This window comes from Camelina sativa, chromosome 14 (assembly GCF_030686135.1).
Source record: "Camelina sativa cultivar CO46 ecotype springtype chromosome 14, ASM3068613v1".
Taxonomy (NCBI): domain Eukaryota; kingdom Viridiplantae; phylum Streptophyta; class Magnoliopsida; order Brassicales; family Brassicaceae; genus Camelina; species Camelina sativa.
Genome location: NC_141893.1, coordinates 17,578,059 through 17,604,300, shown reverse-complemented (window position 1 = coordinate 17,604,300; position 26,242 = coordinate 17,578,059). Strand labels below are relative to the sequence as shown.

Genomic DNA, 26,242 nt, shown 5'->3' with positions numbered 1-26,242 from the left:
ACCCGGTTTTGTTTTGTTTTTTTTTTCATACCGAAGTAAATTTAAACCGAAATTAAAACCAAACCAATAAAATAGCCAAGCCAAACAAAGTGAGAAGCAAAAATAGCTAAAAGACTGTGTTTTAAGAAGAGCAACAACTCCAGCCATGACTTTGAATAAAAAAACACTGAACCATCAAGATTACATGAGGTTTACATGGAGGAGAGCTTTTATGTGATTTGGGGAGCAAGGGTATCAAATTTGTTGGAGGTGAGCAACGGTCCGTCCTCACTTGATGCATTGATTATGTTGCAGCATATGGTGTCTTCGTAACATCAAAGTTAAGATCCTCTACATGGTCTACAAAGACGTAAACTTCATGATAATCGTCAGACCATTCTACACCGTCTTGTCTAGTAATACCTTGGATTTCAACACTTCGGAGGATGTTGCTTTCGGGATTAAAATAGAAAACATCAAACGGTGCAGATGCATTATCCTTCACCAAAACAATTTCACCTGAAGCAGTCGCCCCAACGACGGAAATATACTGGTCATCCTTAACGACTTTATCCTCATCAGTCCTTAAAGTGTAGACATATGCAGAGAATTCCCGTTTCTCGATATCCTCTAGAACCCACATATGTAACTTAAGGGGAAATCCACCATCATGACAATCATTCTCCATATTAATCAACCCTAGCTTACCCTTATAGTTTATCAATGTAGTAATCTCATTCATACCGCAGGTGCCTGGATCTACAAACTCAACCTTCTCAGACCTAATATCAAAACAACTCAAAAAAGTATACCCACAATCCTCGTCGTAACATAAGTAATACAAAACTCCATCGATGCATATCCCATTACCCCTAAATCCACTATAAGGATGTGAGGGACATTCTGTCGTCCTCCATCTCAGTTCTTCAGTTCCTAATGTCAGGATATAACGACCATTAACCAAAACCTTGAATTGTTTGGCAATTGGATCGAACCCTAAAAAGCCACCACCCCCTCTGTATGTTGTTCTCGGTTCAGGTAAGATCGCATACTGTCCCATGCTAGGGTTACATATCGCATGCATTTCATCCTTATCATACGTATCATGATTATTCTCCTTTGAGATACGTATGCTAGGGAAATAAAGCAAACCAGAGGCATATCTACAACTCTCGTAGTAAATTAAGTCAAAAGACATCTTCATATGAAAATCAGCTGCGACAACAAGAGAGGACGGATTCTGAGGCTGAGGCGCCGAAAACAAAAACCACTCACCGTCTTGTTTGACCCCAATTAAGAGACGTGGATGAGCCAACGACCTAGTCAAGAACAACTCGGTGAAATATGGCTCGCAAAGCAAGGATCCCCATAGCTTCGACACGCAGAGAAACCTCGTGATTGATTTCGCAGGCAATCTCGAGAGTATATCAGAAATCAGATCAATAGAGATGGAATCTGAGTTTTCTCCTCTATTCATGATCGTGTCGTGTGTTTGCTTATGGATTTTGGGGCCGCAGGCTCTTCTCCCAAAGAAATTAAATAAAGGGTTTAGTCAATTCGGTTTGGCCAAAAGAAAAACCCTAGTAATCATAATTCTGTTTGACCACACAAATAAACATAAATAAATTTTCATGCATGTGTAGATTATTTACTTTTTAAAAATTCTGTAAAAATATACGAATGTCAATTATGTTTGTAAGTTGTTAAATAATTTTTGGATTAGATGTGGTTTTTGGTTTTCAGATTTTGCAAAAATATGAAAAAAAAAAAAGGGAGAAAAATAAAAAATCCATCGCCATTCATATTTAGAATATTACGTTTGAAAATTTGATGAAAACCATATATAAAACTCCAAAAACCAATATTTCATTGAAAAATTTTATATACTTTTTAGGGAATATATTTTATATACAATCATGAATGGGTAAAACTGATTATTTTCAAAAATTAAACCCAAAACTAAAAAGGGTTGATATCTCACGAATGGCATAAATGATAATTTGCATCATTATCATGCACATACAATGCTAAAGCTATTTGATATCTCACGAATGGCTCGATTGCTTACGTTTTTTTCGTTTTGGCTACATGGCAGGTCTAAGGTGCAAATACGTACTTTGCATCATTATCATGCACATACATACCCATCGTCCGCTCTTGTTGCTTTCTTGTTCATAAAACTAAACCAAAAATTATTGCGGACATCGATGCTCTTGTTCTACTACGTACATCAATGTCGTTTTTACATGACCGGGCACCCTCGGATTTTGGTTTCTTCATGGGTGAATGCGCGAGTCATGTCTTTGGGTTCCGTCTTGCTTCTCTATTTTATTTCAAACCCACTTCAATAGGAGGACATGGACAACACGAAGCTAGAAAGAACAAAATACCAAAGCCAAGAGTGATAGATCTAACATGAAACCTGTAAATGAGAAGTATAACATCCACAAGCAAAATAGCTTAGACTCTCTATTATATATATTAAGAAGACTTCAGCCCAAAATAGAGAGATTTTAGCTGATACTGAGAGCTATCAAGTTTTGACACCTATAATTAATTAACCATCTTCTAAAAGACACAGAACATAATATTAATTTTCTTTCTCTCTCAAACGTACCACGATCTTGTTGCAGGTGCGCAAGGGAACCTCACTTGATGATCTTCTTCAGATGATGTTGATGTGCTTTTGTTCTGGTCGGCTTATAGATGTTGCAGTATATGGTGTCTTCATAACATCAAAGTGAAGATCCTCTACATGGTCTACAAAGACTTCATGATAATCGTTAGACCATTCTACCCCTTCTTGTCTAAGACCTTGGATTTCAACATATTGGAGAGTGTTCCTTTCGGGATTAAAATAGAAAATACAAAACGATTCACATGCATTATCATATTTGGCTAAAACAATCTCACCTGAAGCCGTCGCCCCAACAACCCTAATAAAATCGTCATCCTTAACAACTTTATTCTCAGTCCTCAAAGTGTAGGCATATTTAGACCATTCTCGTTTCTCAGTATCCTCTAGTACCCACATATGTAACGTAAGGGGAAATCCACAACCATATTCACCCCTCAAGTCAAAATCAATCACACCTAATTTACCCTTATAGTTTATGAATTTAGTAGACCAACCATAAAAGCATTGAAGAGCTTGAAGCTGCTTAAATTTCTCTGATCTGACATCAAAGCAAACTATAAAACAGTCACTTAAATAAGCTCCCTTACCAACGTAATATAAAACCCCATTGATGCATATCCCATTACCTCTAGGTTGATGATAATGAATATATGAGGGAGATTGGATCGTCCTCCACCTCAGTTTTTCAGTTCCTAAAGTCAGGATATGATGAAAATTGACACTACTGTGCATGACCAAAGCCATCATCCAGTCTGTACTTTCCCCTCGGTTTAGGTAAGATCTCATACTGTCCGGTGCTAGGGTTACATATCACTTGCATTGCATCCTTATAATTATCCTCCTTGGAGATATGTATTCTAGGGAAATAGAGCAAACCAGAGGCATATCTACAACTCTCGTAGTAATTTAAGTCAAAAGACATCTTCATATGAAAATCAGCGGCGACAAAAAGAGAGGACGGATTCTGAGGCTGAGGCGACGAAAAGAAAAACCACTCACCTCTCCATTCATTTTTTACCCCAATTAAGAGACGTAGACGAGCCGAGGACCTAGTCAAGAACAACTCGGTGAAGTATGGCTTCCGAAGCAAGGACCCCCATAGCTTTGACACGCAGCGAAACCTCGCGATTGACTTTGCAGGCAGCCTCGAGAGTATATCAGGAATGAGATCATCAATAGGGATGGAATCTGAGTTTTCTTCTCTATTAGGCATCTATGCTAAACCAAATCAACGTTTTGTTAATTTGGTTGGATTTCGATTTCCATGCATTAATTGACCATTATTTTGTTCGGTTTACCGTTCGGGTGGGTTCAAACCGACTTAAAAACTGAAACCGATCGGTTTGACTATATGAAACCCCTAGTCATATATATAAAAGTAAGGTTTCACTCTCTCCTTATTGGTCCACTTGACAATGCATTTTTAACAAAAAAATATTTATATTAAAACACAAATTTAAAAATAATTAATTTTCACATTTAACTCACATAATATAAAACTGAAATCATATGAATTCCCCCTATAAATTATGCATTAACTTTATTTCTCCACTAAGTTGTATTAATCAATTGTATTAAATAAAAACAATAAATTAGAATTGTAACTTTCATTTTTCTAAATGTAATTTTTCATTATTTCTCTTCCTATGAATACCCATTATTATTCTCTTAGTCTATCACTCTTTCATTCTCTCATCTTCTTCCACTACTCTCAAATCTCTTTTTGTTTTGTTTTGTTTTTTTTTGTATTTTTTTTGTTATTGTTGTTGTATGGGTTATAAAAAATCAAATCAAATATCATTGTAAAAGCTTAGTTTTAGAGTTTGTATGATATGTAGATCTTATATATATATATCTTTTAATTTTTTAATCTTCTAAAAGGTTTATCTCCATTTTCTATTTTATATTAACATCTTATAAGTCATTATTTTCATACTTTCTTACAATATTCACCACACAATAAGATCATAAAGTTGAAATGATCCATATCTAATTATCTATTATGTCTCTGGTTATCTCACATATTCATGTATCATTTTTAATAATTTATAAAGATCAATATAATATTTAAAGATCAACATATTTATCCATTTGTAAAGTCTATTTTGTTTTGTAAAGTCTATTTTTTTTTGTAAAGTCTATCAACTCTATTTATAAAGACTATTTTTTTTTTGTGATCCAATTGATTAATCTGCAAAGATCAATATAATTTATATATATTTTTATGATTTGAGGTTTTTGAAAACAAAAAGAACATAATTAAACAATTGGTTTTTGTGTGTTTAATCAAAAAAAAAATGTTCCAAAAAAGAAATATTCAACTGGAACTTAAATATAAAAATAAAATATAATTTTAAAAATACCATTTAACTAAATTCTCTAAAAATGAAACCATTAGTATGAAATCTAGCACTATAAATTAAATTGATGAGTGAAAAACAAAAAAAAAAAACCAAAAAAATATAAGTTATCCTTGGGGTTTTAAAAATTATTGAGATTGAAGAATTTATATAATTTTATAAGAAAACTAATTTAGTTTGTCACTTAAAAAGTAATATTTTTTATTTTGAAATATTATGTGTAAGTGTTGAGTTTATATCAACAAACAACCAAATCATGTGAATTTTCATTCAGCCCTTTGGTATTCCTTTTATTTTAGGTTATAAAAAATTAAAATATTTATTTATAATTAAAGGCATGTTTTTTCATTTAACTCAAATGTAACTCCTATTGAATAATTGTAAATTAATTCATTCATCCTACTAACTTATTTATCTTACAAGAGAAAATGTTTTTGGTTAAATTTTGATATTGTTTAATTATTTTGGTTGGCTAAACTAATATTCATATTTTGGTTGGCTAAATTAATATATTTCTCATGTAAAATTATTGTTTATAATATATTTCTCATTTCAAAGTTTAAAGCAGTATATCATATATATAAAAGTAAGGTTTTGGTCTCTCCTTATTGGTTGATTTTCATTTAAAGTTTTCTAATTTTTTTTATTTTTTATTTGCTTTTTAATTGCTTTAAACAATATTTAAGACCCAATAAACACAATACATTTAACTCGCACATTAAAATAAAATTATAACTGAAAATAAAATAAATTATGCATTAATCATATTCTACCACTTAATTTTATTCAAACACAATAAATTACTATTGTAACTTCATAATTCAAAATGTAACTTCCATCATTTCTTATATATCATATAAATAAGCATTCTCTCAATCTCTCATTCTCTCATATTGACATTATTTTACTATCTAATTTTCACATTCTCTCTTTCTCTTCTACAATACCTCAAATCATTTTTCGTTTTTATTTTATTTTTGATTTCTTGTTTTTTTGTATGGGTTGTAAAAAACAAATGAAATATCATTGTAAATTTTTAATGCTAAATTTTAATTTTAGAGACTACATGATATATATTTTACATTGTTCTTATTTTAAAGATTCATCTCCATTATCTAATTTGGATTATTATCTTATAAGTAATCATTCTCTCCTCCTCTCCCACCAATATCAAATGTTGTTATATCTCATATGTTGTAAGAGTTTGATTCTATATTTTAATTTAGAAAGTATTATATATATATATATATATATATATATATATATATTACATTGTTCTATTTTTTAAAGATTCATCTCCATTATCTTATTTGGATTACCATCTTATAGTAATCATTCTCTCCTCCTCTCCCACCAATATCAAATGTTGTTATATCTCATATGTGTTGTAACTTGTAAGAGTTTGATTCTATATTTTAATTTAGAAAGTATTATATATATTTAATATTGTTTTCAAATTTTATATATTTCTATAAAAATAAAATATTTCTTTTATATTTCTTGCCTTTCTAATCTATTCATATTTATTTTTCAAATTTGCATAGTTAAATTTAAATTCACATATGTTGGTTTTAACAAAAAAATCAACTTTATTTGAGAATTAAATGTTCCTATTCATTTTTAAACGATCAATGTGTAACATAATATATATAAGCATTTTGTCTTGCAATCACAAGTTCCATTTCCATTGATTAACTCCATATGTTGTCCTATTTGTAGGAACAACAACATAGTTATTTAATATATTTAAAAGAGCAGATGATTAATCGAAATAAACATTTCTCCAAATTTTATAACTCAATCAGTGTGAGTGTACTTATTACTTTGAAAAACCTTTACATTGAAGTTCATAAAATCATATAAAAAAACTAAAATATTATATTACTTCAAATTTGGAAGGAAACACTTGGTATTCCTTTTTAAAAAAGTCAAGACACATATAAAAATTTATTAATATTCAACTCACTTTAAAGGCATAAAAGGTCATTTAACTCAAAAAATAACTTCTATCCAATAATTTCATACGTTCCTCCCAAAAATAATATATATATATATATATATGTTCAAGATTATATTTAAATATTACAGAATTTTTTAGTTAGCTAAACTTATAGTCACATATATACAATATATATACATAAGAATTTATATTACTTATTAACACCATGATTCGACTCATTATTTGCTTAACTCAAATTAAAATTGGTTTCAAAGCCAACTAAAGAAAAACAAAAACGATCTTATTGATATTAGACCAAAATATGGGCATACAAACATAATCACTTACACGGAAGATAATTATTTTTAAAAAATAACTTATTATTGCAACATCAACGTATGAAGGGTTTACATAAGCAGTTAATTAGAAAATCTAAAATACAATAAATGTATTGGGAACAATATCAGTCAATGATAAGATTAGATCCTCAAAAGCAAGAAACAACATCCTCATAATTCATAAAAAAATAAACGTCATAATTGTCCACTTCTAAACGAAATGGTATAAACATATAGTGTATAAATACAAGTGACTGCGAAACCCATATATGCCTAATTAAAACGAAATAATACAAAACAGAAAACGAAAAAGACCAAAAAAAATAAAAAAGTGCCAACTACACCACAACCCAGGCGTTGCGTGGGGTAGCACCTAGTTAAACATAATAGAAGCCTTGATACCACAACTATAGACATTTTTAAAGAAATTTTCATGTAAATTATAATCATGAGTTAGAATTAATCTTTATAATATGAAATCAATCGAAACTGTAAAATAATCAACTGATACAACAAACAATAGACTGAAAACCTCTCTATTCTTTGATGACGGTCGCCCACATGCCCCTTACACTTACACTACACATGACAAGTTTCTTGTTTCCTTGGTTTCATTTTCGCAGCTCGTTCTTCGTACGATGCTGCAGGAACAAGAAAAAAGTAAGAGGACATATGAGCTTTCCATATGTACATGTTGCAGCGAGAAATCGAAGAAGACTTACGCTCAGTTGGTCGAGATAATAGGGGAACGTGTTCTGTTCGTTTCTTCTTTTTTTCTACATCATTGCATGAGCTTTGTTCTGTCGAAACTGAACATTTTGAGTTGATTCTCTCTTTCATAGAAGTCATCTTAATACTTACGGTAAATGAGATACTTATATATCATACCATTGCATGGTGGTAAACAGTTCCGGAGAGCCTCCTGATAAATCACAGACTCTAATTGGTATGTCAACGACTCATTCTTGAAGTGAGACCGAAGTGACTCTGCAGCGCCTTTAGGCATGAAATAAGGGTTGTTAGTATCATATCTACTGAATCTAAAACCACTTCCAAGATATCTCCATCAGACTTGTTTACCTGGAGAACATATGAAGTCAACATTTTCAAATTCACATGAACGGAGGACTAAGGGAATCTCAGAGGCCAACAGATATTGAGGTTTTCTTGGCGTTTTCTTGGTGTCCAACAATGTGTCTATCACCTGCGTAAGTACCATTCAGTTCATTGCAGAAACAACAACTGAAGAAAATATAAACACCTAAGTAAGGGTTGGAATGAACTGGAAATGGAAATTGGAACAAACATGAAGGCCCCCAACAAGTACATACATCAACCGATTCAACGCCCTGCCCAATCATGAATAGCACCGCAACCATGCAGCGGATCTGGTGCCACAGGAAAGCACTGCCTCTCATTGTAAATGTGCAAAGCTGATCACCCTCATGACTTCACAAAGAAAAACAAGGACATTGGAGGTTTTTGGACCAAAAGACGAAAATAAAAAGTAAAAGATCAGATAATAATAGGGGTATATAAACTAGCGACTGGAGTGAGGTTAACAGTGGGTGCCATTGTGCCCTGGAGGATGCAAAATTTTCTATTGTTCCTGTGACTTCTAGAACATGATTTGGTCTGCCCTATAATTTATCCAATTCTATTAGTCATAACCCTATGACCTAATGGTCTACCATTCGTTCCTGAATAATCTTACGTAGTTGAACCTCATCCTTTATAGCATCCAAAATCAGTTTAAAGAATACTAATGCAGTCAGCAGTCATCAAATAAGGAACAAAAGATTTGCTTGAATGTGCATTTTACCAAAGCCGACCTATTTTGACAAGGAGAGACATCAAAGAAAGTAACATTTCGTGTATAGCAATGCACATTTGCCACGTCCATCTTGCAGAAGTTCCTAAAATCATGCTCTCCGATGAACTTCTTCCCAGCAATGTCCATGGCCTAGAGGAAGATGTGAATCAAAATGATCATCTACATTGTTTCACTTTTGAATTCTTTGAACTTTATTAACAAAGAGTAGAGATTACTGCACCGAGAGATTCAGATTTTGTCTCCAAAAGAAATATTTGTATTCTCTAGCAGAGCAACTGAACCTGTACACAAGGAAACTAAAAACGATAAGCAACACACAAAGGTATTCTGCAGTCTTACGAGCGGGAATAGTCAACACCAGAACGAAGGAGATACAAAAAAGGTAACACATAAACCTTGCATGAAAGTCAATAGGAGCCGGAGACCATCCAGTAACTCGGATGTCATCAGGGAGAGCACGATTTAGAACTCTCACATAATCATATTCTGGTCCTAAACCAGAGAAAGTAGAGAGTTACAGCAACACCATTAAGAAAAGGGAAATCACCAAAATAAATTACATTCTCAGAGTGAACTTACTTTCACCCGTTCTCCCATTAACTTGTCCTTCAGAGTCTCCAGTAGGTGCCTTCAGTCTGGATCTTAAAAACAGAGCAATCACCTGCATCAACAATCAAACATTTGAGATTCCACGAGGCTACCTTAAAGATATTTGGGAATGCTCATATAACAGTGTTTTAGAAGAACATGAGCACAATGAGAAAATGATTCTTAAACTGGTGAGATTATATGATAAATGATTGGCACACTAGTTCATTCGCTACAGACAACCAGTGAGATTGCCAAGTAAGACTGAAACAAGAAATCCTAAGCAAAAACAATCAAAAGAGGCCCAAGCAATCCACCTGCCCTGTGGACGAAACACCTTTATCTGTTCTTCCGCATCTCGAGTAACAAGAGTCTTTCTTGTCACCAATTAAAAGCCGTGTCCTTTCAAGTGCTTTAAAAATTTCTGACTGTGAGAAAGATAGAAGTTACTCATCATGTAAAAAACACATCAGTTATCTGTTAACTAACAAAAAAAAAAAGAGAACCTCAATACTTGGTTCCATTTGTGCTTCAGCTGAAAAGCCATAAAATCTGTAACAAAGACAAGTCTACGATTAGGAACAATGACATGGCGTGGAGAAGATAAAATAACCTATAAGAAGAACATATGGCATACCTCTTACCAAAATACATGATTTTTAGTGCAACATATCTCCTTGAGATAAGATGACTCGGTATACTATTCTTATCTCCCTTTCTAACTCTCCTTCTCCTAACTAACCGATCATCCTTCACTTCCATCTACAACATAAACACCAAGGAGAGGTTCTTGGCAACCTCGAACGAACTAGTTTAAATTCAATCAAAGGTTAAGAATATGTTTACCTGTTGGCATTGGCAACTTGAAACCTGAGACAACAATTCAGCATTTTCCGCTTCCAACTCCTGATGATATATATAGAACAAAAAATGAGAATTAACAAATACGAAACACCATCTAACACTTGTACATGAGATTTAACCGAAGATTGAATACAAATTTCAAATTCAACCTCAAGCAATGTGTATTCAGATCGTTCCACTAACAAAAAAATGATTAACCAACCACGAAGGGCAGAAGCGTATGGCGAAGAGACTACGGAGAACCAGAAAAAGCTGGAAGAAGCGAAGATGACAAGTTGTTCGGAGATTTCTACCTTGACGCGATTACGGAGAAACACTAGTTCGGTTTCTTTAGCGATTTCAGAGTCTCGGTCATCGCCGCCGGGATCAGATTTTTCATCGGACATAGTCATTAATTAGCGCCGCCTTTTAAGACGGTTGCTCGTACGACGGCGACGAAACGATTCGACGCCGGTTGGAAAAAAGTTCAACGCGGCGTCGACGAGATACAAGCTTGGGCTTTGGGATGGTCACAGACACAGAGATACTTATGCTTCTCTATTTACATTTTAGTCCCTCTTGTTATTTGATATTTCTCTGATAACCTTTCCCTTTTATTTTTGTTTAGTGTAAGTCTTTAAGATGATAGGGATAATGGGGTAAAACGGCCAAAATCTACCCCAACTATTTGTCAAACGTTTTTTCATACCAAAAATTCAAATTTTAAACCTAAACTATATGATTTTGGCCGATTTTAACATCTATTTAAACAGGGTTAATTAGCGGGTTAACGGTGTTGAGTCACATGACACCATGGCAAACACATAAAATTAAAATAATTCAAAACGACGTCGTTTTGAAGTGAAAACGATATTGACGGTTACATGACGGTTACAAGGTGGACTCGAACCTGCGGAGCGTACACCACCTAAATTTATCACATACCACTGAGCCATATTGATTCATCGCTTAATAGCTCACAACGCTTCAATATATCTTTTTCCATTTGTCTCTTCTTCTTACCAGCCGCCAGGACAAAAACTTTAGAATCCAAAAATCAAATTGGAAAAGAAGCCTCTGTTCATAATTTGATTTGTGTTCTGCCTTTAAAGTTATCCATAACAATTTGAATCATAAATTGGCAAATCATAATCAAAACTAGAAAGGTTGTCTGATGCGGACCTACGTACAAGCAAGGCAGGTCATATGACCTGGGTAAATTTTTAAATTTCCCTATGGTTATTAAGAAAAAAAACACATTTACCCTCATCAATTTTTTTTACTTGTGTTTGACCTGGTTTAAAATTCATCATGGGTCCGCTATTGGTTGTCTCTACTCTTAATTTTGAAATGACACGAGGTCAATTGCTTCGACGGAGAGAAACCAAACACTTCTCCCCGGATTCTACAGATCCGGAGATTCATCGGCATAGTAGAAGAAGAAACAGTGTTAAATGAACAAAGCGGATGGTTCGCTACAGGAAGTGAGAAGAAACAGTGTTAGAACAATAGAGAGATGGTTGCAGGCAGAGAGGAGAGACGAAGATGACAAGCCCGACAAGATTAAATTATTGCTTTACAGATAATTCTGTTTAATAATGTATCTTACAAAACATAACACAATATGTCCTAGTGGTTATAGCGTGAAGTTAATTTTATTTGGGTTTCATCCACCCGAGTTCGAACCCTACAACATTTGATTTTATACAATTTTTAAAACTAAAACGACGCCGTATGGAATTTTTTGCCATGTGTTTGCCACGGTGTCATGTGACTCAGCACCGTTAACCCACTAATTAACACCGTTTAAATAGATGTTGAAATCGGCCAAATACACATAGTTTAAGTGTAAAATTTGAATTTTTGGATGATTTAGGTTGATTTTTACATGGTACTAAAGTTCAAGTATGAAAAAGTATTTGACAAATAGTTGAGGTTGATTTTGGCCGTTTTCCCAGTGACGATCTATTTAATTTTGATTTTGTAGTTAAAACTATGATGACAAATTAAAAATATATATATATATTTTATAATGTAGTGTTTTAAATAAATAAAATAGTGAAGGAAAGCTTAATTTAGTATTTTTCTTCTCACCAAATTTTTTTTTAATATTTTTCTATATATTTATTAAATTCAGAATTTATTAATAATTTTTTAAAAAAATAATATTTTAGTCTTATTAGTATAAGGAAAACCCTAATTCTAACGATATAATTATTGTTGTTTTCTCTTAACAAGCGACAGAGTACCAGACGTCCTATTCCTGTTTTCGTTTCAATTATGGGAACTACTAGTCTTGATCATATTCTGAGTATAATCTCAGAAGACGACTATGAAAAGCTTACGTTATACGTGGGAGATCTTGATTCGAGTGTTAAAGAGAGCGACTTATACACAAAATTCAATGAGATAACCCATGATGTATCCTCGGTTAAAATTTGTCGCAACCGAAACACGGGTTCATCTCTTCGTTATGCGTATGTCAATTTCAACGATAGTTCCCAAGGTAATAATATTCTATATGTTTGTATATTGTTCAATCAAGCATGTTGGCTATTTATAGTGTTTAATCGGTTTGAGAAAGAGTTTACTTTCAACCTTTAAGTCACTGATCTAAACATTTGTTAGTTTTTTATTCGTTATTATTTAGGCGACCATTGCATGATTTTGGTAAACGTGTTCATGTTTGGATTTGAATTATGTGAAGTTCATTAATTAACGAATTTGATTGTTTCTGGTTTGGTGTGTGTCTTTTTTTTTTTTTTTGTGCGTGGAAAAAACAGCAAAGATCGCAATGGATGCACTGAACTTTCATAAGTTAAAGGGGAAACCGATGAGGATAATGTTTTCAGAACGTGATCCTAGCAAGAGGAGGAGCGGTCGAGGCAACGTGTTCGTCAAGAATTTACACGAATCTGTCGACAGCAAGCAACTTTGCGACATGTTCTCTACATTTGGAAAAGTTGTATCAAGCAAAGTGGTTTGTGATGCTTCTGGAGTTTCGAAAGGATACGGGTTCGTCCGGTTCTACTCGGAGCTTTCAGTCAATATCGCATGCAATGTTCGCAATAATGACACACTCGTCCGTAATCAACATATTTACGTTTGTCCATTCGTTAGTCGTCGTCAATGGGATGAATCGCCGGTTTTCACTAATGTCTATGTTAAAAACTTGGCTGAGACTGCGACGGATGCTGATTTGAAGAGGCTTTTTGGGGAGTTTGGCGAGATAACTAGTGCAGTGGTAATGAAAGACGGAGAAGGTATGTCTAGGAGGTTTGGGTTTGTGAACTTCGAGAAGGCTGAGGACGCGGTTATTGCGATAGAGAAGATGAACGGGACAATAGTCGATGAGAAAAAGTTGTATGTAGGGAGGGCTCAGAGGAAAAATAATAGAGTTGAGGATTTGAAAGCCAAATTCAAAGTAGAGAAAACAGAACGGGATGTGAGAACAAGTAAAAGGTTGAATCTTTATGTGAAGAATCTTGAGGATTCTGTTGATAACAAAAAGCTTCAAGAATTATTCTCCGAGTTTGGAACCATCACTTCCTGCAAGGTACCGTATGCAATCTCTTAGTAAATTTTTTCATTTGACTTATGAATTTAACATATGAATTTTGTAGGTCTTGGTACATTCCAATCGTATGAGCAAAGGTGTTGGATTTGTTGAGTTCTCAACAAGCGAGGAAGCTTCTGAAGCAGTAAGTTTGTAAACCAAGTAATTTTTTTTAGTGTTGCCTTATCAATCAAGAAAACTCACGATTAATTATTATTATCTTCTTTTTTGAACATAGATGCTCAAGATGGATGGGAGGATGGTGGGAAACAAAACTATCTATGTTTCTTTGGCACAATGTAAAGAGGAACGTCGGTTTCATGATTTACAAACTCGATTTGATAACCTCCCGCAAAACGTTGTTTCGTCATCAACTATAACATCAAGTCCTCACCAACATCCTTTCTTTAGTCAAGCGGCCGCTCCGACAACAATGATATATCCGCAACCTCCAGTCAACAATTTCCAACCGTATTTCATGTGTGGATCAAGATTGCCAAACAGTTTCCCTCCAATGCCTATCCCTAATTTTATGGTGCCACAACCATTTCGTCCAGCACTATACCCATCTGCTCCTCCTGTCGGCCTCCACCCTAGTTTGCCACAATGCCACTACTACAACCGAAGCTATTAAACCCACCCTGTAACAATTTAGTAGCTGGTGGGAATTAACATTATGCTTCCAAAAGACGAACTGGATTGATAGTCTTCTTTTATTTTGTCGTGGTGGAAATTTTTTAAGTTATGTCAGGATTTACTCTTTGGTTTTAATATGGCTACCGTTTCTTCCATCTCTAATTTTCAACACATGTTTACTTTGAGCTCGATCAAACCAAAATTAAATTACGTAACCTGTTTCAAAAAAAGACGAACGAACCAATGCAAATATGTTTTAACTTAAGTGATGGAAAAACTACAAAAATTGTCAATGCATAAAAATAAAACTAAGTCCAAGAAAATCCAAAATTGTATGGTTCATCCTCAAAACTATCAACTATCTAAAGCCATTTTTGTAACACTGAAGTATCACAACCTATTCGTCGGAGGTTTGACTCTATAAATACGAACTATCCAGTTGGATGTTGTGTAAGCTTCTTCTAAGTGTTCAAGTTTGATGTCTTTGTTCCCTATCTCCACCCCTCTTGCTCTATCATACCTGCCAATAATTTCCACCACTCAACTTTTTGCATGCGTAAACTAAATGTGTGTATGATAAATTAAAACTATCTTCAAAATGCAAAACGCAAGTGTTTAACATACCCGGGTGGCTTGCCATATTCTGTGGTCAGCTCACCGAACCTGTAATAACATAACTTGTACCTATACACGGAAAACACATTTAAGATTTATTGCATCGTCTTCAAAATTTTAACAAGCTAAAAGTAGAGTCTTGAGTTGAGTGTGAACTTACATGAGACAGTTCAGCATCTTTGGTGATGCACCTTTGTCTACACGGAATTCACCATTCACAAGGTAATCAGGTTCCTTGATCACTGGGAATACTCCACCTCCAATTCTCACCATCCACAAGAACCTAACTCACGTAATTTTTCTTATGAGGATCAGTAAATACACTAGCACAAAAACGTTTTCTTACGACTCCTAAGAACTGGAAGACCATTGAAGGTATTAACGTGCCAGGGATGGTAGAGATGTATGTAATAACGACTAAATCTTAATTGGGCGACTCAAACCAATTGCCACAAGTCACATGTAGAATCTACCCATGACAGCTAGTTTCTAAATCACCAGCCACCTCCATATTTGGTTGATAAGTATCCACTTAATACTAGCCCAAGCCATTCATTTTCTCACTACTAGTCAAAATTAGTGACCACAAACCCACAGTTATATAATTGAGAATGTTGCATAAGCAAACGTTTGAGTATTTCTTTAGCAAGCCACCACCAATTAATGACATATTTGATTGACACGCAACAATAACTAGATTTTCAGTAATAAATGGGGCGAGGAGTATACATGAATTCATGAGAGACGTAAAGAGACTTACTTGTTGATATCATCTGAGGAATAACCAGTAACACCACCAAAGACGACCAATACATAGTTCACATCAAGTGACCTCATGATTTCATACGCCTCGTCTTCATTAGAAGACATAGCACGTCCAACAGTAGCAATATGTGTGTTGTTCCAGGTATTGTTATCAACGATGACGGTTCTGTTTCCCATTGCAGTGATTTGGTACCCATAGTCCCACCATGACATGATCTTAGCATCAGTGGGAGTGTTTTGCCTAAGCCAGTAGTAGGCCTCACGGTAATCATCAAAAAGGATTCTGTTCCCATGGGCTCCTCTTGCAGCTAGGACAATTGAGGGAGATGAATATGCCTCTGATGTCACCCATGTGCAGTGAATAGCATATCTACTGAGCAGATAAAATACTCCAACAAGAAGAGCACTGGCACCATTCTTCTGGAAAGGCTGAGACTGATCAAGTGTAACCTGCTAGGACATAGGAGACAAGGATTAAAATTTCTCCTTTCACCAGAGAAGCATGCTACAATTCAAAGTAGTAGAATAGTTTAAACAAAAACCGATCAAATTTTGGTGGGGACAAGGATACTAAAGATTCACCTTTGAAGAGGCTTTTGAACTACCAGCTCCTTTGGTGGAACCAGTCTGGGAAACCTTTTGTTTCGTCCTTAACAGAGAAGTTAAATTCTTGACAGTGGCAGAGACAGCTATGGCACTGATAAGACAAACTGCTGGAGTGGCGACGAGAATAAGCCGAACCATGACACCAGCAAAGTACAAGCTAGTGAGACCATACATGACGATAAATATTGTAGCATCTGACAAGCGCTTGAAACAGAAGTAAAGTCCCGCTGGGAAAAGGAAGAGCAGAATATGGTAGTCAAACATGAAAGATGACCAGGCCGTAGGCTGATGCTCAGAAACAGAAGCAATAATGGGAATGTGATCCTTTGCGTAAGTCGGATCAAGCAACGAGTAAAATCGACCAGTCCATGGAGATATATAGCCAGACGCTGTTCCTACACCCAAAGCAATACCACCAACCAGAATAGCCGATGTCACAGTTATCCTCAAAAAGGTTTGGAACAACTTAGTGTCATTGAGCTGGTACTTCACCCAGTCCAAGAAGTAAAACACCTGTACAAGTAGATCAACAAGATTTTATCTTTACCCTATACTCTTAACAAGATCTCAAATTCAGGTGGTGGAAAGAGAACAAACCTGCATCAATAAGAAAACTCCCATTGCACCCATATGCTCACCAGATTGAACATGTTGAAAACCAACAAACCGAATTTGCATAGCGAGCAACATCCCCAAGATATACATGCAGTTATAAGCAATGTAAAGCCTCATTGAATACCTCCCCGTGATCAACAACACCAAGACGTAAAGCGGAACCAAGTTAATAATAAACACATACCCGCCCCAAGCCGAAACCATATAAAAGTAACCAAACGCAGAGCCAAGAGCCCAAGCTAATGAACCAGTGTTCACCGCTTTAACAAACAGATAAAACGTCAACAAAAGTGCGAAAATCGCCACAGCTTCGTTATCATAAGAACCAGCTACAGACCGAGAAATGTATCCAGGGCAAATTGCGATAAGAACAGCAGCAACAAGACCAGCTCCTGTATCCCAAATCTCTTTACCAAAGAAATACGCAACGAGAGTCGTATTCGACGCGAAGAACGGAGCCGTCAACACACAAACCTCACGGATATGAACGAAGAATCGGAGAAACCGCAATGCCCAGTAGATTAAAGCGGCGGTGACCATGAGACCAGGATAAAGCGTACCGCCGATGATACGACCAAGAGGATACCAACTCTCGGAATCGAACCAGTTCCAAAACTCGTAGAAGCCTTTCTCGGTAAGGAAAAGAGTGGTACGGTAGTTGAAATACGGATCGAATTCGTGGATCATGGATTCGTAACGGAGAACACTGAAGAGACGTGCTATGAAGGCTAAGATGTAGACGAGACCAAGGATCGAGATACGGAGCAAGAGCTCTTGCTGCTTCGTCTTCAATTTTAGGGATTTGAAAGAGAAGAAACTACTGTTGATCAGATCTGGACTCTTCGTCGTCGTCGTCGCCATGGATTCCGATTTCGCCGGCTCTGATTTACCTCCCATTGAAATGGATAAAGTAACGCGATCTCCGACGGTAATGATCTGAGTCAAGTCGTCTGTGTTGAGAGTGTTTAAGCTCGGTTAAGCTCTGTGAGTTTTGTTCATGGGGATTTGTGATTTTTTTTTTTTTTTTTTTTAAAGAATAGAAAAATCAAAGTCAGTGGAGAATTGAAGTGAGTGACAGATCTTTTGGGCTTTACTGAGCCCATTGTCAATTAATTTTTTTTTGTCAATAGTAGAAAGACTAAGCACGAACGAGGCTTCCCTTGTTTTCAGAATCAGGAATACAACACCTTTGGTATCAAACGCAAGCTCGGTTCTGTTCTATACAGACAAGGTTGTAATGTACAATGGTAAGTGGTAACTCCTCGCATACTAGATCGGCTGACTAGTAACTAATTTAACTGATCACGTGATTAGCTCATGGTCTTGTCTAGTCATGGAATATGGTGTTGGTTAATGTAATTGTCGAACAGTCCTATAGAAGACTTCGTCTGTATTCTATCTACAAAGCAAGTATGATTATGTTTTTACGTGAACACTATTTATACATTTCCTTCAATGGGAATTATTGAATGTACGAAATGAATATAAGTTGTAAAATTACTCTACACAGAACAGAATCTGACCGGAGAGGGTATGCATTTAGAAGTCTGCATGGCCTTCGATCTCGGAGTACGTGAGTGCAAGCGCACGATGAAGTTTCCGTGGAGACAAAACCTCAACCTCGGCCAAGAACGTTGCTGTGACAGGCCGGTGATCCGATAGTTTAATCTCGTTTCTTCTGTAATTAAAGAGCTTCATTCCCTTCCCATTCCAAATGATGCGGTCACACCTGATCAATCACAGTCACTTCAAACTCATCATTTTTGCCTTTTTGTGCATATTACGGAAATATGTTGTAATTGTATCACAGTTTATGAAGAAAATACCAAGCCGGTCTGCGTTTCCCGGATTCCGGGTCATCTCCGATGTAGTTTTCTGAATCGATTTCGTACTTGTATGTTGGTGCAAAATCTAAAGTTCCCTCTGACCATCCCTCGAATACGTTCCCTTTTGTCATCTCTCTTGAAAGCTACCAGAGAATAAAACATATAATTGCAAACGTGGTTTAGACCCTCTATCAATAGATTGCTTCATCTTTTAACTTTAAAAACATAAGAGTTCGAACTTTGTCACTTAGTATTAAACCTAAACAATGCAGTGAAGGTACCTGGTCATACTCTACCAACCTCTGCCATTCCTTTCTTGCAATAAGTTCATGTATCTCCTCATACGACAAGTTAATCCGATAATTCAGATCTCCCAGCCAGATTATTCTTCTACAAAAGGTTATCTTGTTATGTTCAAAACTTAAATATTCAAATGTGGTTGAATGTATCAGTTGAGAAATTAAACGTACTCATGATCATGGATGCTTCTTGGAAGCTCATTCTCATTTAAAGAATGCGAAAGAAACTGTGTTCTTCTATGAATTTCACGTACATCTTCGTTTCTTTTCTCTTCATCTGTATCCTTTTCCCCAGATGACAGATGCGAGCACAAGAAACAAAACGGTGTCTGATAGATTGACATGCTTACCGATACAGATCCCTATAATAAAATAAGAAAAGTTATTTGCTAGCCTAAGAATAATTATTGAGAATAGCTAGTATGAGAAATCAAGACCTTGTTACCAATGTAGCCCATAATACCAACACCAACAGTAGATACACAAAGGTTGCTTATGTGCTTGCGCAACTTCCTCCGAACCCAAATGGTGAGAAACACTCCAACCATCTGTTTGCTCACAATCCGTACATACGAAGGTTTTCTCAGATTCTTGATAGTTAGATTCACTGACTTGAAGGAACTACGTCTTTCCGAAACATATTGATTAAGCAGTTTCAGTGGAGGCTCTGGCAACCTCAAACCAACTCTTTCAGAGTAACTAAATCTTTCTTCCCTTTGGGAATCACTATTAATCTGCATTGAGAGAGAGCGGTCTGGCGTATTTTCTGATGAAAATTGCCTTGGTAAATATTCTTGTATGGGCAAGCAAGATGCGTTGTCATTGGTAGAACCCAAAACGTCTATATTAGTAAGTGAATCTTCACCTACGACTGGTCTGTCCGTGCTTTCACTACAACTGGGTTTCTTATCCATTGAATGAATCGCATCGCAAGCATCATGACTGGTAAACATATCTTGTACGCTGTAAGAGACCTCTTCAGATTGCTTAAACTTCGATGGAGAAGGGGGTTCACTGTGACTTATAATCTTCAGCTTTCTAGGTTGAACTCGGTTTAAGGCCTCCCGTATCAAGTTCTCCCATTCATAAGCAGGCTGATCATCCTCCATACCAAAAATGTTTCCAGCATTTAAGGGAACGATTTCCTGAAGACTGAAATGAAATGAATCATAAATACTGAATACAGAACTCATTAACCAAGGTAGTTAAACAAAAGATGTCAGAACGAAATAAAAAAACATACCCAAGAACATAAATGTCAGCAGGTTCAGCAATGTCTAACCAACCATCGATATCCAAGTCAGACGGTGGAACTCTTCCCGCAGCATTCCATGTCCCAGCACAGATTCTAGCTACATCAAAACCATATACCAGGGACTCACTACGGTTGACGCTAAGCAACACTGTTTACACATGAAACAGTGGGACTTCTTAAAGCAAATGTTCGACAACATATAGCATTACAGGAGAAAAGAGAGACAAGAAACAAAATATCTGTCTAAAAACTCACAAAATAACAGAAACATTAACAATCAGCAAGACAACATTGAGGATGCAAAGATAAGCAGAGAAATCCAGAAGACCTGATTGCTTTGGTATCCATATACTGCACCCTGAAAGTTTCTGAATTTCGTCTTCTAAGCTTAGGCACATCTGAAAATTAGTTTTGGATAGAAACAATTAGGAAAACTGAATCTGAATAAGCAATAATGTTTAAACCTACGTAGAGAGTATTCTTCATCAAACGCAAACGCTATCACTATAAAATTAGCCTAAACAACAAAGTTGTAACGATTCAAGGTACATAAATTGAGAGCTGAGAGTTACAAATCACATTACCATCAGTATCAACACGTTGATTGGTAACTCCAGAGCTAGTCGGGTCAAGTTCTGCTAACACCAGGTTCAGGTTCAGCCACAAAATAATATGAAAAAAAAAAAACTAATTGTTCCCGGAGAACTAGGATAAGCTGACCGTGGACTCTCTCTCCGCAGTCATCGTCACTATCAGCGCTATAATCTGATTCAATAGCAGAAACGTTGAACCATTTACGGATTACAAGACGTGCCCAGTAGAGCTGGAGACAGGAGAAAGCTGAGCAGCAAATCGTAGCCCAATTGCTCTGCAAAATTTCACATTTGAGTTATCCCCAATTAAAAAAAAAAAAAACTACTTCAATCAACTATACGACAATGATATAGCAGAAGATAGAGATCTGCATACCTCCGTTCGTCGTGATCGTGATCGTAGTGCCGCCATTAAATCCGAGGAGGAGGAAGAAGAAGACGCGGTTGAGACTTAACGACGCTTTGGTGGGAGACAGATTGAAAATGCAGATATCATTTTTATTTCTTTCTTACGTTAGAACCGGCGGTTTAGTAAATTGATTAAATTTCGGGTTAAATCGGTTTAGAAAGGTCAACTAACATAAATAGGTTGGTTTTTTCCTTTCTTCTTTATGATGTGTGCCAATAATAAACTAGAAAAAAAAAAAAAAAAAAATTGGGATTGCTTCAATACCTCCAAATCATATTCGAATGTTCAGTGTGAAAATATTCCAGTTTGAGCAAATAGATACATTGTTGGATAAATTGATTAATCAGAGTTTAAAATTTGTTTTAGTTTCAAAATACTAGCTAGTGAGTATTGAGCTCGATATAATTCTCATTAGTAGTAAAGCTTCTTCGTAAAGAGTATTTCAAAGTTTTGAATATTTTAAATCGCTAAAATTTTCATGCTATAATACGGTTATTCTTATGATTGAGTGTTTCATTTTTTGACATGTAAAATTTGATATCGCCAATTGTTTGTTATCTTATATTATTATTAGATGTATGTTTTTTTCTTTTGTTTAGGAAGACATACATAATACTTGTTAAAAAAATTCACTGGTAGTCAAACAATTTTATTCACTTTCCATGGATTCAAATAATTAAAAAAAACAATCTTTTAGCAATTAGCGAATCAAAATATATAAATAGTAAAAAAAAAAAAAAAAATTAAACAGTGGTTTAGCAAAAACAAAATGTTTAAATTCTGATGTGATCATGGATGGAGCTAAGGAGGAGAAGCTTGTAGCTGAGCTTGAATCTGAGGAACTTGTTTCTGAGCTTGAACCCGAGGAGCTTGTAGCGGAGGAACCATTGCTTGTACCTGAAGGACCAATGACTAGAGCAAAAGCTAAGAGGCTAAGAAATGCACTAAATGAGCTTATGGCCAAAGAGAGCATGGGAATAACTATTGGGGATGATACCTATCAAGTCCAACCCACTTTGAGTCTAATTCAAGTCCAAGAAAGCCCAAAATAATCACTTTGTTTTGTGGTCAAAGAGGAGTGACGAAAATTGAGTTCAACTCACCTTGGGAAGACAAAGTTCAAGAGTTGAATCTTTATTAAACTATCTATCTTTATTTTGTTTTAGTTTCAAGAATAATTAATATTTGGCTTTGTTACCAAGTTTCTTATCACTATATAAACTCATGTAATCTCATTTGAGAATCATCAATCAATTTTCCTTTTCATTTTATGAGTTTATCTCTTTGTTCTTTGTCTAGAACATTTATTTGTTTCTTGGTGTGTAATATCCAAGCAACAGCCTCCTTTTTGCTGGACTAGTGTTTCATATCTAGCAGTGATTGGAGTTGGGAATATCAGCAGCCTTCCGCAACGGTTGTGCGACCCCTCAATCCATCAAATATCCCTTGTTGCACCTTGCACCTTGGCGAGTTTCTATCCTTTTTAGTCCGGCTGAGTGATCCTCGAATTTGGGCGTATCAAGTGGTATCAGAGCCACTCAACCGGTATTTGTCTGTTCATCTTCTCATCTTTCATTTCTAAATTCTTCTTCTTCTTCTTTCTATCTTAAATCTGGGTCATCTCCTTACCTAGGCCAAATCTATTTCAAAAGAAAAAAAAAAGAGAAAAAAGAGAAAAAAAAAAGAGAAAAAAAGAAGAAAAAAAAAATCTGATACAAAAAAAAAAGAAAAAAAAAGATCTGCTTTTGGCTAGGTGGTGGAAGAGAAATCATGCTGGCTGAGGAGAAATCCAGCCTTGGTGTGGTTAAAACAGATTTCACAAAATTCTCTTGTCTTTCTATCTTCCTTCTTCCCTTGTTGCTTTGGAATTCCATTGGGTTGCTTGGATTTGTTCTCTTAGAACTTAGGGAGAAAGCTCTTGAGTGACCTACCAAAATTGAGAGAAACACTTTTGTGTGTGAGGATTTTTTTATCTGCTAACTTTTGGTGTTAAGTTTTCAGGAAACCATGGAAAGTGATGGAGAAAGAGATCGGCCAGGAAATTCTGTCGCCGGGCTATCTAACTTGCAAATGAGGGCATTGAATGACACTATTACTAATATTATGAATACAGGTCTACAAGAACTACACCAGAGGCTCGACGAGATTCAGAATAGCCAACAAACCCGTTCTAGACCCGTAGCCAGGAGAGAACGTTCAAGGAGGACTCACCGGCCCGAGGAGGAAATTGAAGAAGAGGAGTTCCATGAAGAAGATGATCGATCCATCAACCGACCTAGACGAAGTCATAGAAACCGTGATCAAGGTGATGTTAATCCTTTTGGTACAAAAAATGACAATTTAGGTGGTTTAAAGCTTAAAATTCCAACCTTTGAAGGTAAGAACGATCCGGATGTTTACTTAGAATGGGAAAGGAAAATGGAGTTAATGTTCGATTGTCAAAATTTTTCTGAACTCAAGAAGGTTAGGTTAGCAGCAACTGAGTTTATAGGCTATGTTATTAACTGGTATGATCAAGTTTTGTCTCACAGGAGAAGGACAGGTGGAAGACCAATAGCTTCATGGGATGAGCTCACTACCTTGATGAGGAAACGGTTTGTGCCGGCTCATTACCACAGAGATCTCCACCAAAAACTCAGACGTTTGCTTCAAGGAACTAAATCTGTGGAGGACTATTTCCAGGAAATGGAAAGCTTAATGATCAAGGCGGACGTAAATGAAACCTTAGAAGCTACCATGGCCAGATTCCTTGCAGGCCTCAATCGGGACATTCAGGACAGAATGGAGCTTCAAGAATATGAAAGCTTGGAGGGAATGTTGCACAAGGCGATTCTAATCGAACAACAAACCAAGAGGAATGGTTTCTCTAAACTTTCCTTTGCTCCAAAACCAAGTTATCAAGATAAAGGTAAGTCTCCAACCCCATCAAATTCAGTTTTTAAGACTAATGTTTCAGCTCGTCTTGATAAAGGAAAGGCAGTCGAAACCAACAATCGGGCAAGAGATATTCGGTGTTTCAAATGTCAAGGACTTGGACATTATGCAAACAAATATCTGAATCAAAAGGTAATGATCCTCCTAGACAACGGTGATGTGGAGTCCGAGGATGATAAAGAAAAAGAGGAAGATCTCGGTCCAATCTTTGACGAAGAGGAAGAACAACTTGAATATCCAACTAAAGGGACACTTCTGGTTACTAGGAGATCCTTGAGCGTTCAGCCTAAGTCTAATGACCGAGAACAAAGGGAGAATCTCTTTCACACTAGATGTTTAGTTCAAGATAAAGTTTGTTCTTTGATCATTGACGGTGGAAGTTGTACTAACGTTGCTAGTGATACTGTTGTTAGGAAGCTTGGACTTGAGACCATACCTCATCCGCGGCCCTTTAAACTGGAATGGTTGAATGAAACAGGTGAACAGTAAGTTAGGGAGCAAGTCACGGTTCCTCTTACCATCGGCCGATATGAAGACGAGATCCTATGCAATATCCTTCCCATGGATGCAAGTCATATCCTTCTAGGACGACCTTGGCAGTTTGACATGAGGGCGATACATGATGGCTACACCAACCGGCATACCTTTGAGCATAAAGGAAAGAAGATCACTCTGGTTCCTTTAACTCTGTTGGAGGTCCATCAAGACCAGGTCCAGTTGAAGAAAAGCCGGGACAAAGAAATTAAACCAGCAAAGCCTGAGGTATCTCCTAAGAACTTCAACTTCTTTGTCAAGGAGAGTCAAGTAAGGAAATCTTTGTACTCTCAACAGCCATTGCTTTTGCTTGTGTATAAAGAAACACTAATGGGATTTTCTGACCTTGCACCGGAGCTCCCGAGTGATTTGATAGACGTTTTGCAGGAATTCTCAGATATCTTTCCAGAAGAGAACCCCAACGGTTTGCCGCCAATAAGAGGTATAAAACATCAAATTGACTTCATCCCAGGTGCGTCACTTCCAAACCGGCCAGCTTATCGAACCAATCCGTTGGAAACCAAGGAAATTCAAAAGCAGATTGGAGAGCTTCTTGAAAAAGGTTACATCAGGGAGAGCCTAAGCCCATGTGTTGTACCTGTTCTCCTTGTGCCTAAGAAGGATGGCTCTTGGCGCATGTGTGTTGATTGTAGAGCCATCAACAACAACATTACGGTAAAGTATCATCATCCTATTCCCAGGCCTTATGATATGCTTGACGAACTGCATGGTTCTTGTGTCTTTTCTAAGATAGATCTCAAAAGTGGTTATCACCAAATTCGCATGAAAGAGGGTGATGAATGGAGAACTGCTTTCAAAACTAAGCATGTGTTGTATGAATGGTTGGTTTTGCCTTTTAGGCTAACAAATGCACCCATCACTTTTATGAGGTTAATGAACCATGTTTTGAGAACATTCATTGGAGTCTTTGTTGTAGTTTACCTTGATGATATCTTAGTCTATAACAAGATTTTGGATGAACATGATAAGCATCTAAAAGCGGTTCGAACAATTCTTAGAGAGGAAAAGTTATTTGCCAATCTTAAGAAATTCACTTTTTGTACAGATAACTTTGTCTTT

At 36.1% G+C, this 26,242-nt stretch overlaps 3 protein-coding genes and 4 pseudogenes across 18 annotated transcripts; 2 read left to right on the top strand and 5 right to left on the bottom strand.

The window, feature by feature from the left end:
• Window positions 1-85: 85 nt before the first annotated feature.
• On the bottom strand, window positions 86-1,460 carry LOC104743773 (putative F-box protein At1g31090 pseudogene; annotated as a pseudogene).
• Window positions 1,461-1,910: 450 nt separating this feature from the next.
• On the bottom strand, window positions 1,911-3,994 carry LOC104743772 (F-box protein At1g31080 pseudogene; annotated as a pseudogene). The gene is made up of 2 exons (XR_015580709.1): window positions 2,597-3,994; window positions 1,911-2,401 (listed from the first exon to the last, which is right to left on the bottom strand). The product of XR_015580709.1 is annotated as an F-box protein At1g31080 pseudogene (transcript).
• Window positions 3,995-7,670: 3,676 nt separating this feature from the next.
• Window positions 7,671-11,121, bottom strand: LOC104741987 (uncharacterized). Of its 10 annotated transcripts, none has more exons than XR_015580568.1 (14): window positions 10,690-11,062; window positions 10,523-10,582; window positions 10,314-10,438; window positions 10,183-10,228; window positions 9,994-10,104; window positions 9,668-9,749; window positions 9,484-9,580; window positions 9,309-9,369; window positions 9,077-9,217; window positions 8,586-8,703; window positions 8,335-8,458; window positions 8,143-8,250; window positions 7,977-8,063; window positions 7,671-7,895 (listed from the first exon to the last, which is right to left on the bottom strand). XR_015580568.1 is itself a non-coding variant. In XM_010462942.3 (14 exons), the coding sequence occupies exons 1-14, from the start codon at window positions 10,930-10,932 to the stop codon at window positions 7,834-7,836; spliced, it is 1,311 nt and encodes a 436-aa protein (XP_010461244.1). In that variant the 5' UTR covers window positions 10,933-11,121; the 3' UTR covers window positions 7,671-7,833. The 10 variants fall into 10 exon arrangements, 6 of the variants coding, with proteins under 6 accessions (XP_010461244.1, XP_010461245.1, XP_087341792.1 ...); XR_015580567.1 differs by having other exon boundaries at window positions 7,977-8,054; XR_015580570.1 differs by having other exon boundaries at window positions 10,834-11,059.
• A 2,181-nt stretch (window positions 11,122-13,302) lies between these two features.
• Window positions 13,303-14,840, top strand: LOC104757758 (polyadenylate-binding protein 1-like; annotated as a pseudogene).
• A 108-nt stretch (window positions 14,841-14,948) lies between these two features.
• LOC104741985 (dolichyl-diphosphooligosaccharide--protein glycosyltransferase subunit STT3B-like) lies at window positions 14,949-18,376 on the bottom strand. Its single transcript, XM_087484478.1, has 6 exons — window positions 17,295-18,376; window positions 16,674-17,210; window positions 16,087-16,541; window positions 15,487-15,609; window positions 15,336-15,395; window positions 14,949-15,231 (listed from the first exon to the last, which is right to left on the bottom strand). The coding sequence occupies exons 1-6, from the start codon at window positions 18,207-18,209 to the stop codon at window positions 15,102-15,104; spliced, it is 2,220 nt and encodes a 739-aa protein (XP_087340604.1). The 5' UTR covers window positions 18,210-18,376; the 3' UTR covers window positions 14,949-15,101.
• Window positions 18,377-18,705: 329 nt separating this feature from the next.
• On the bottom strand, window positions 18,706-21,810 carry LOC104741984 (type I inositol polyphosphate 5-phosphatase 1). 6 transcript variants are annotated; one of them, XM_010462936.3, is made up of 10 exons: window positions 21,662-21,810; window positions 21,413-21,560; window positions 21,277-21,327; window positions 21,021-21,090; window positions 20,681-20,785; window positions 19,875-20,589; window positions 19,609-19,799; window positions 19,420-19,528; window positions 19,139-19,281; window positions 18,706-19,041 (listed from the first exon to the last, which is right to left on the bottom strand). In XM_010462936.3, exons 1-10 carry the CDS (start codon window positions 21,695-21,697, stop codon window positions 18,852-18,854), a joined length of 1,758 nt encoding a protein of 585 aa, XP_010461238.1. In that variant the 5' UTR covers window positions 21,698-21,810; the 3' UTR covers window positions 18,706-18,851. The 6 variants fall into 6 exon arrangements, with proteins under 6 accessions (XP_010461238.1, XP_010461239.1, XP_087340605.1 ...); XM_010462937.3 differs by having other exon boundaries at window positions 20,681-20,840; window positions 21,662-21,771; XM_087484479.1 differs by having other exon boundaries at window positions 19,420-19,525; window positions 20,681-20,840; window positions 21,662-21,771.
• A 1,891-nt stretch (window positions 21,811-23,701) lies between these two features.
• LOC147928351 (uncharacterized) lies at window positions 23,702-25,097 on the top strand (annotated as a pseudogene).
• The last annotated feature ends 1,145 nt before the right edge of the window (window positions 25,098-26,242 follow it).

Excerpts from the sequence above, each read along its gene's own strand:
- LOC104741984 (XM_010462936.3), bottom strand. The coding sequence starts at position 21,697 with ATGGCGGCACTACGATCACGATCACGACGAACGGAG. Across the intron at positions 20,786-21,020 it reads ATGGATACCAAAGCAATCAG|AATCTGTGCTGGGACATGGA; the intron begins GTCTTCTGGATT and ends TGATGTAGCTAG. Across the intron at positions 19,800-19,874 it reads TGGGCTACATTGGTAACAAG|GGATCTGTATCGGTAAGCAT; the intron begins GTCTTGATTTCT and ends ATTTTATTATAG.
- LOC104741987 (XM_087485666.1), bottom strand. The coding sequence starts at position 10,932 with ATGACTATGTCCGATGAAAAATCTGATCCCGGCGGCGATGACCGAGAC. Across the intron at positions 8,064-8,142 it reads CTGTTTACCACCATGCAATG|TTTCGACAGAACAAAGCTCA; the intron begins GTATGATATATA and ends CAAAATGTTCAG. Across the intron at positions 7,896-7,976 it reads ATTATCTCGACCAACTGAGC|CATCGTACGAAGAACGAGCT; the intron begins GTAAGTCTTCTT and ends TTGTTCCTGCAG.
- LOC104741985 (XM_087484478.1), bottom strand. The coding sequence starts at position 18,209 with ATGGGAGGTAAATCAGAGCCGGCGAAATCGGAATCCATGGCGACGACG. Across the intron at positions 16,542-16,673 it reads GTTCAAAAGCCTCTTCAAAG|GTTACACTTGATCAGTCTCA; the intron begins GTGAATCTTTAG and ends ATGTCCTAGCAG. Across the intron at positions 15,610-16,086 it reads TCCTCAGATGATATCAACAA|GTTCTTGTGGATGGTGAGAA; the intron begins GTAAGTCTCTTT and ends TACGTGAGTTAG.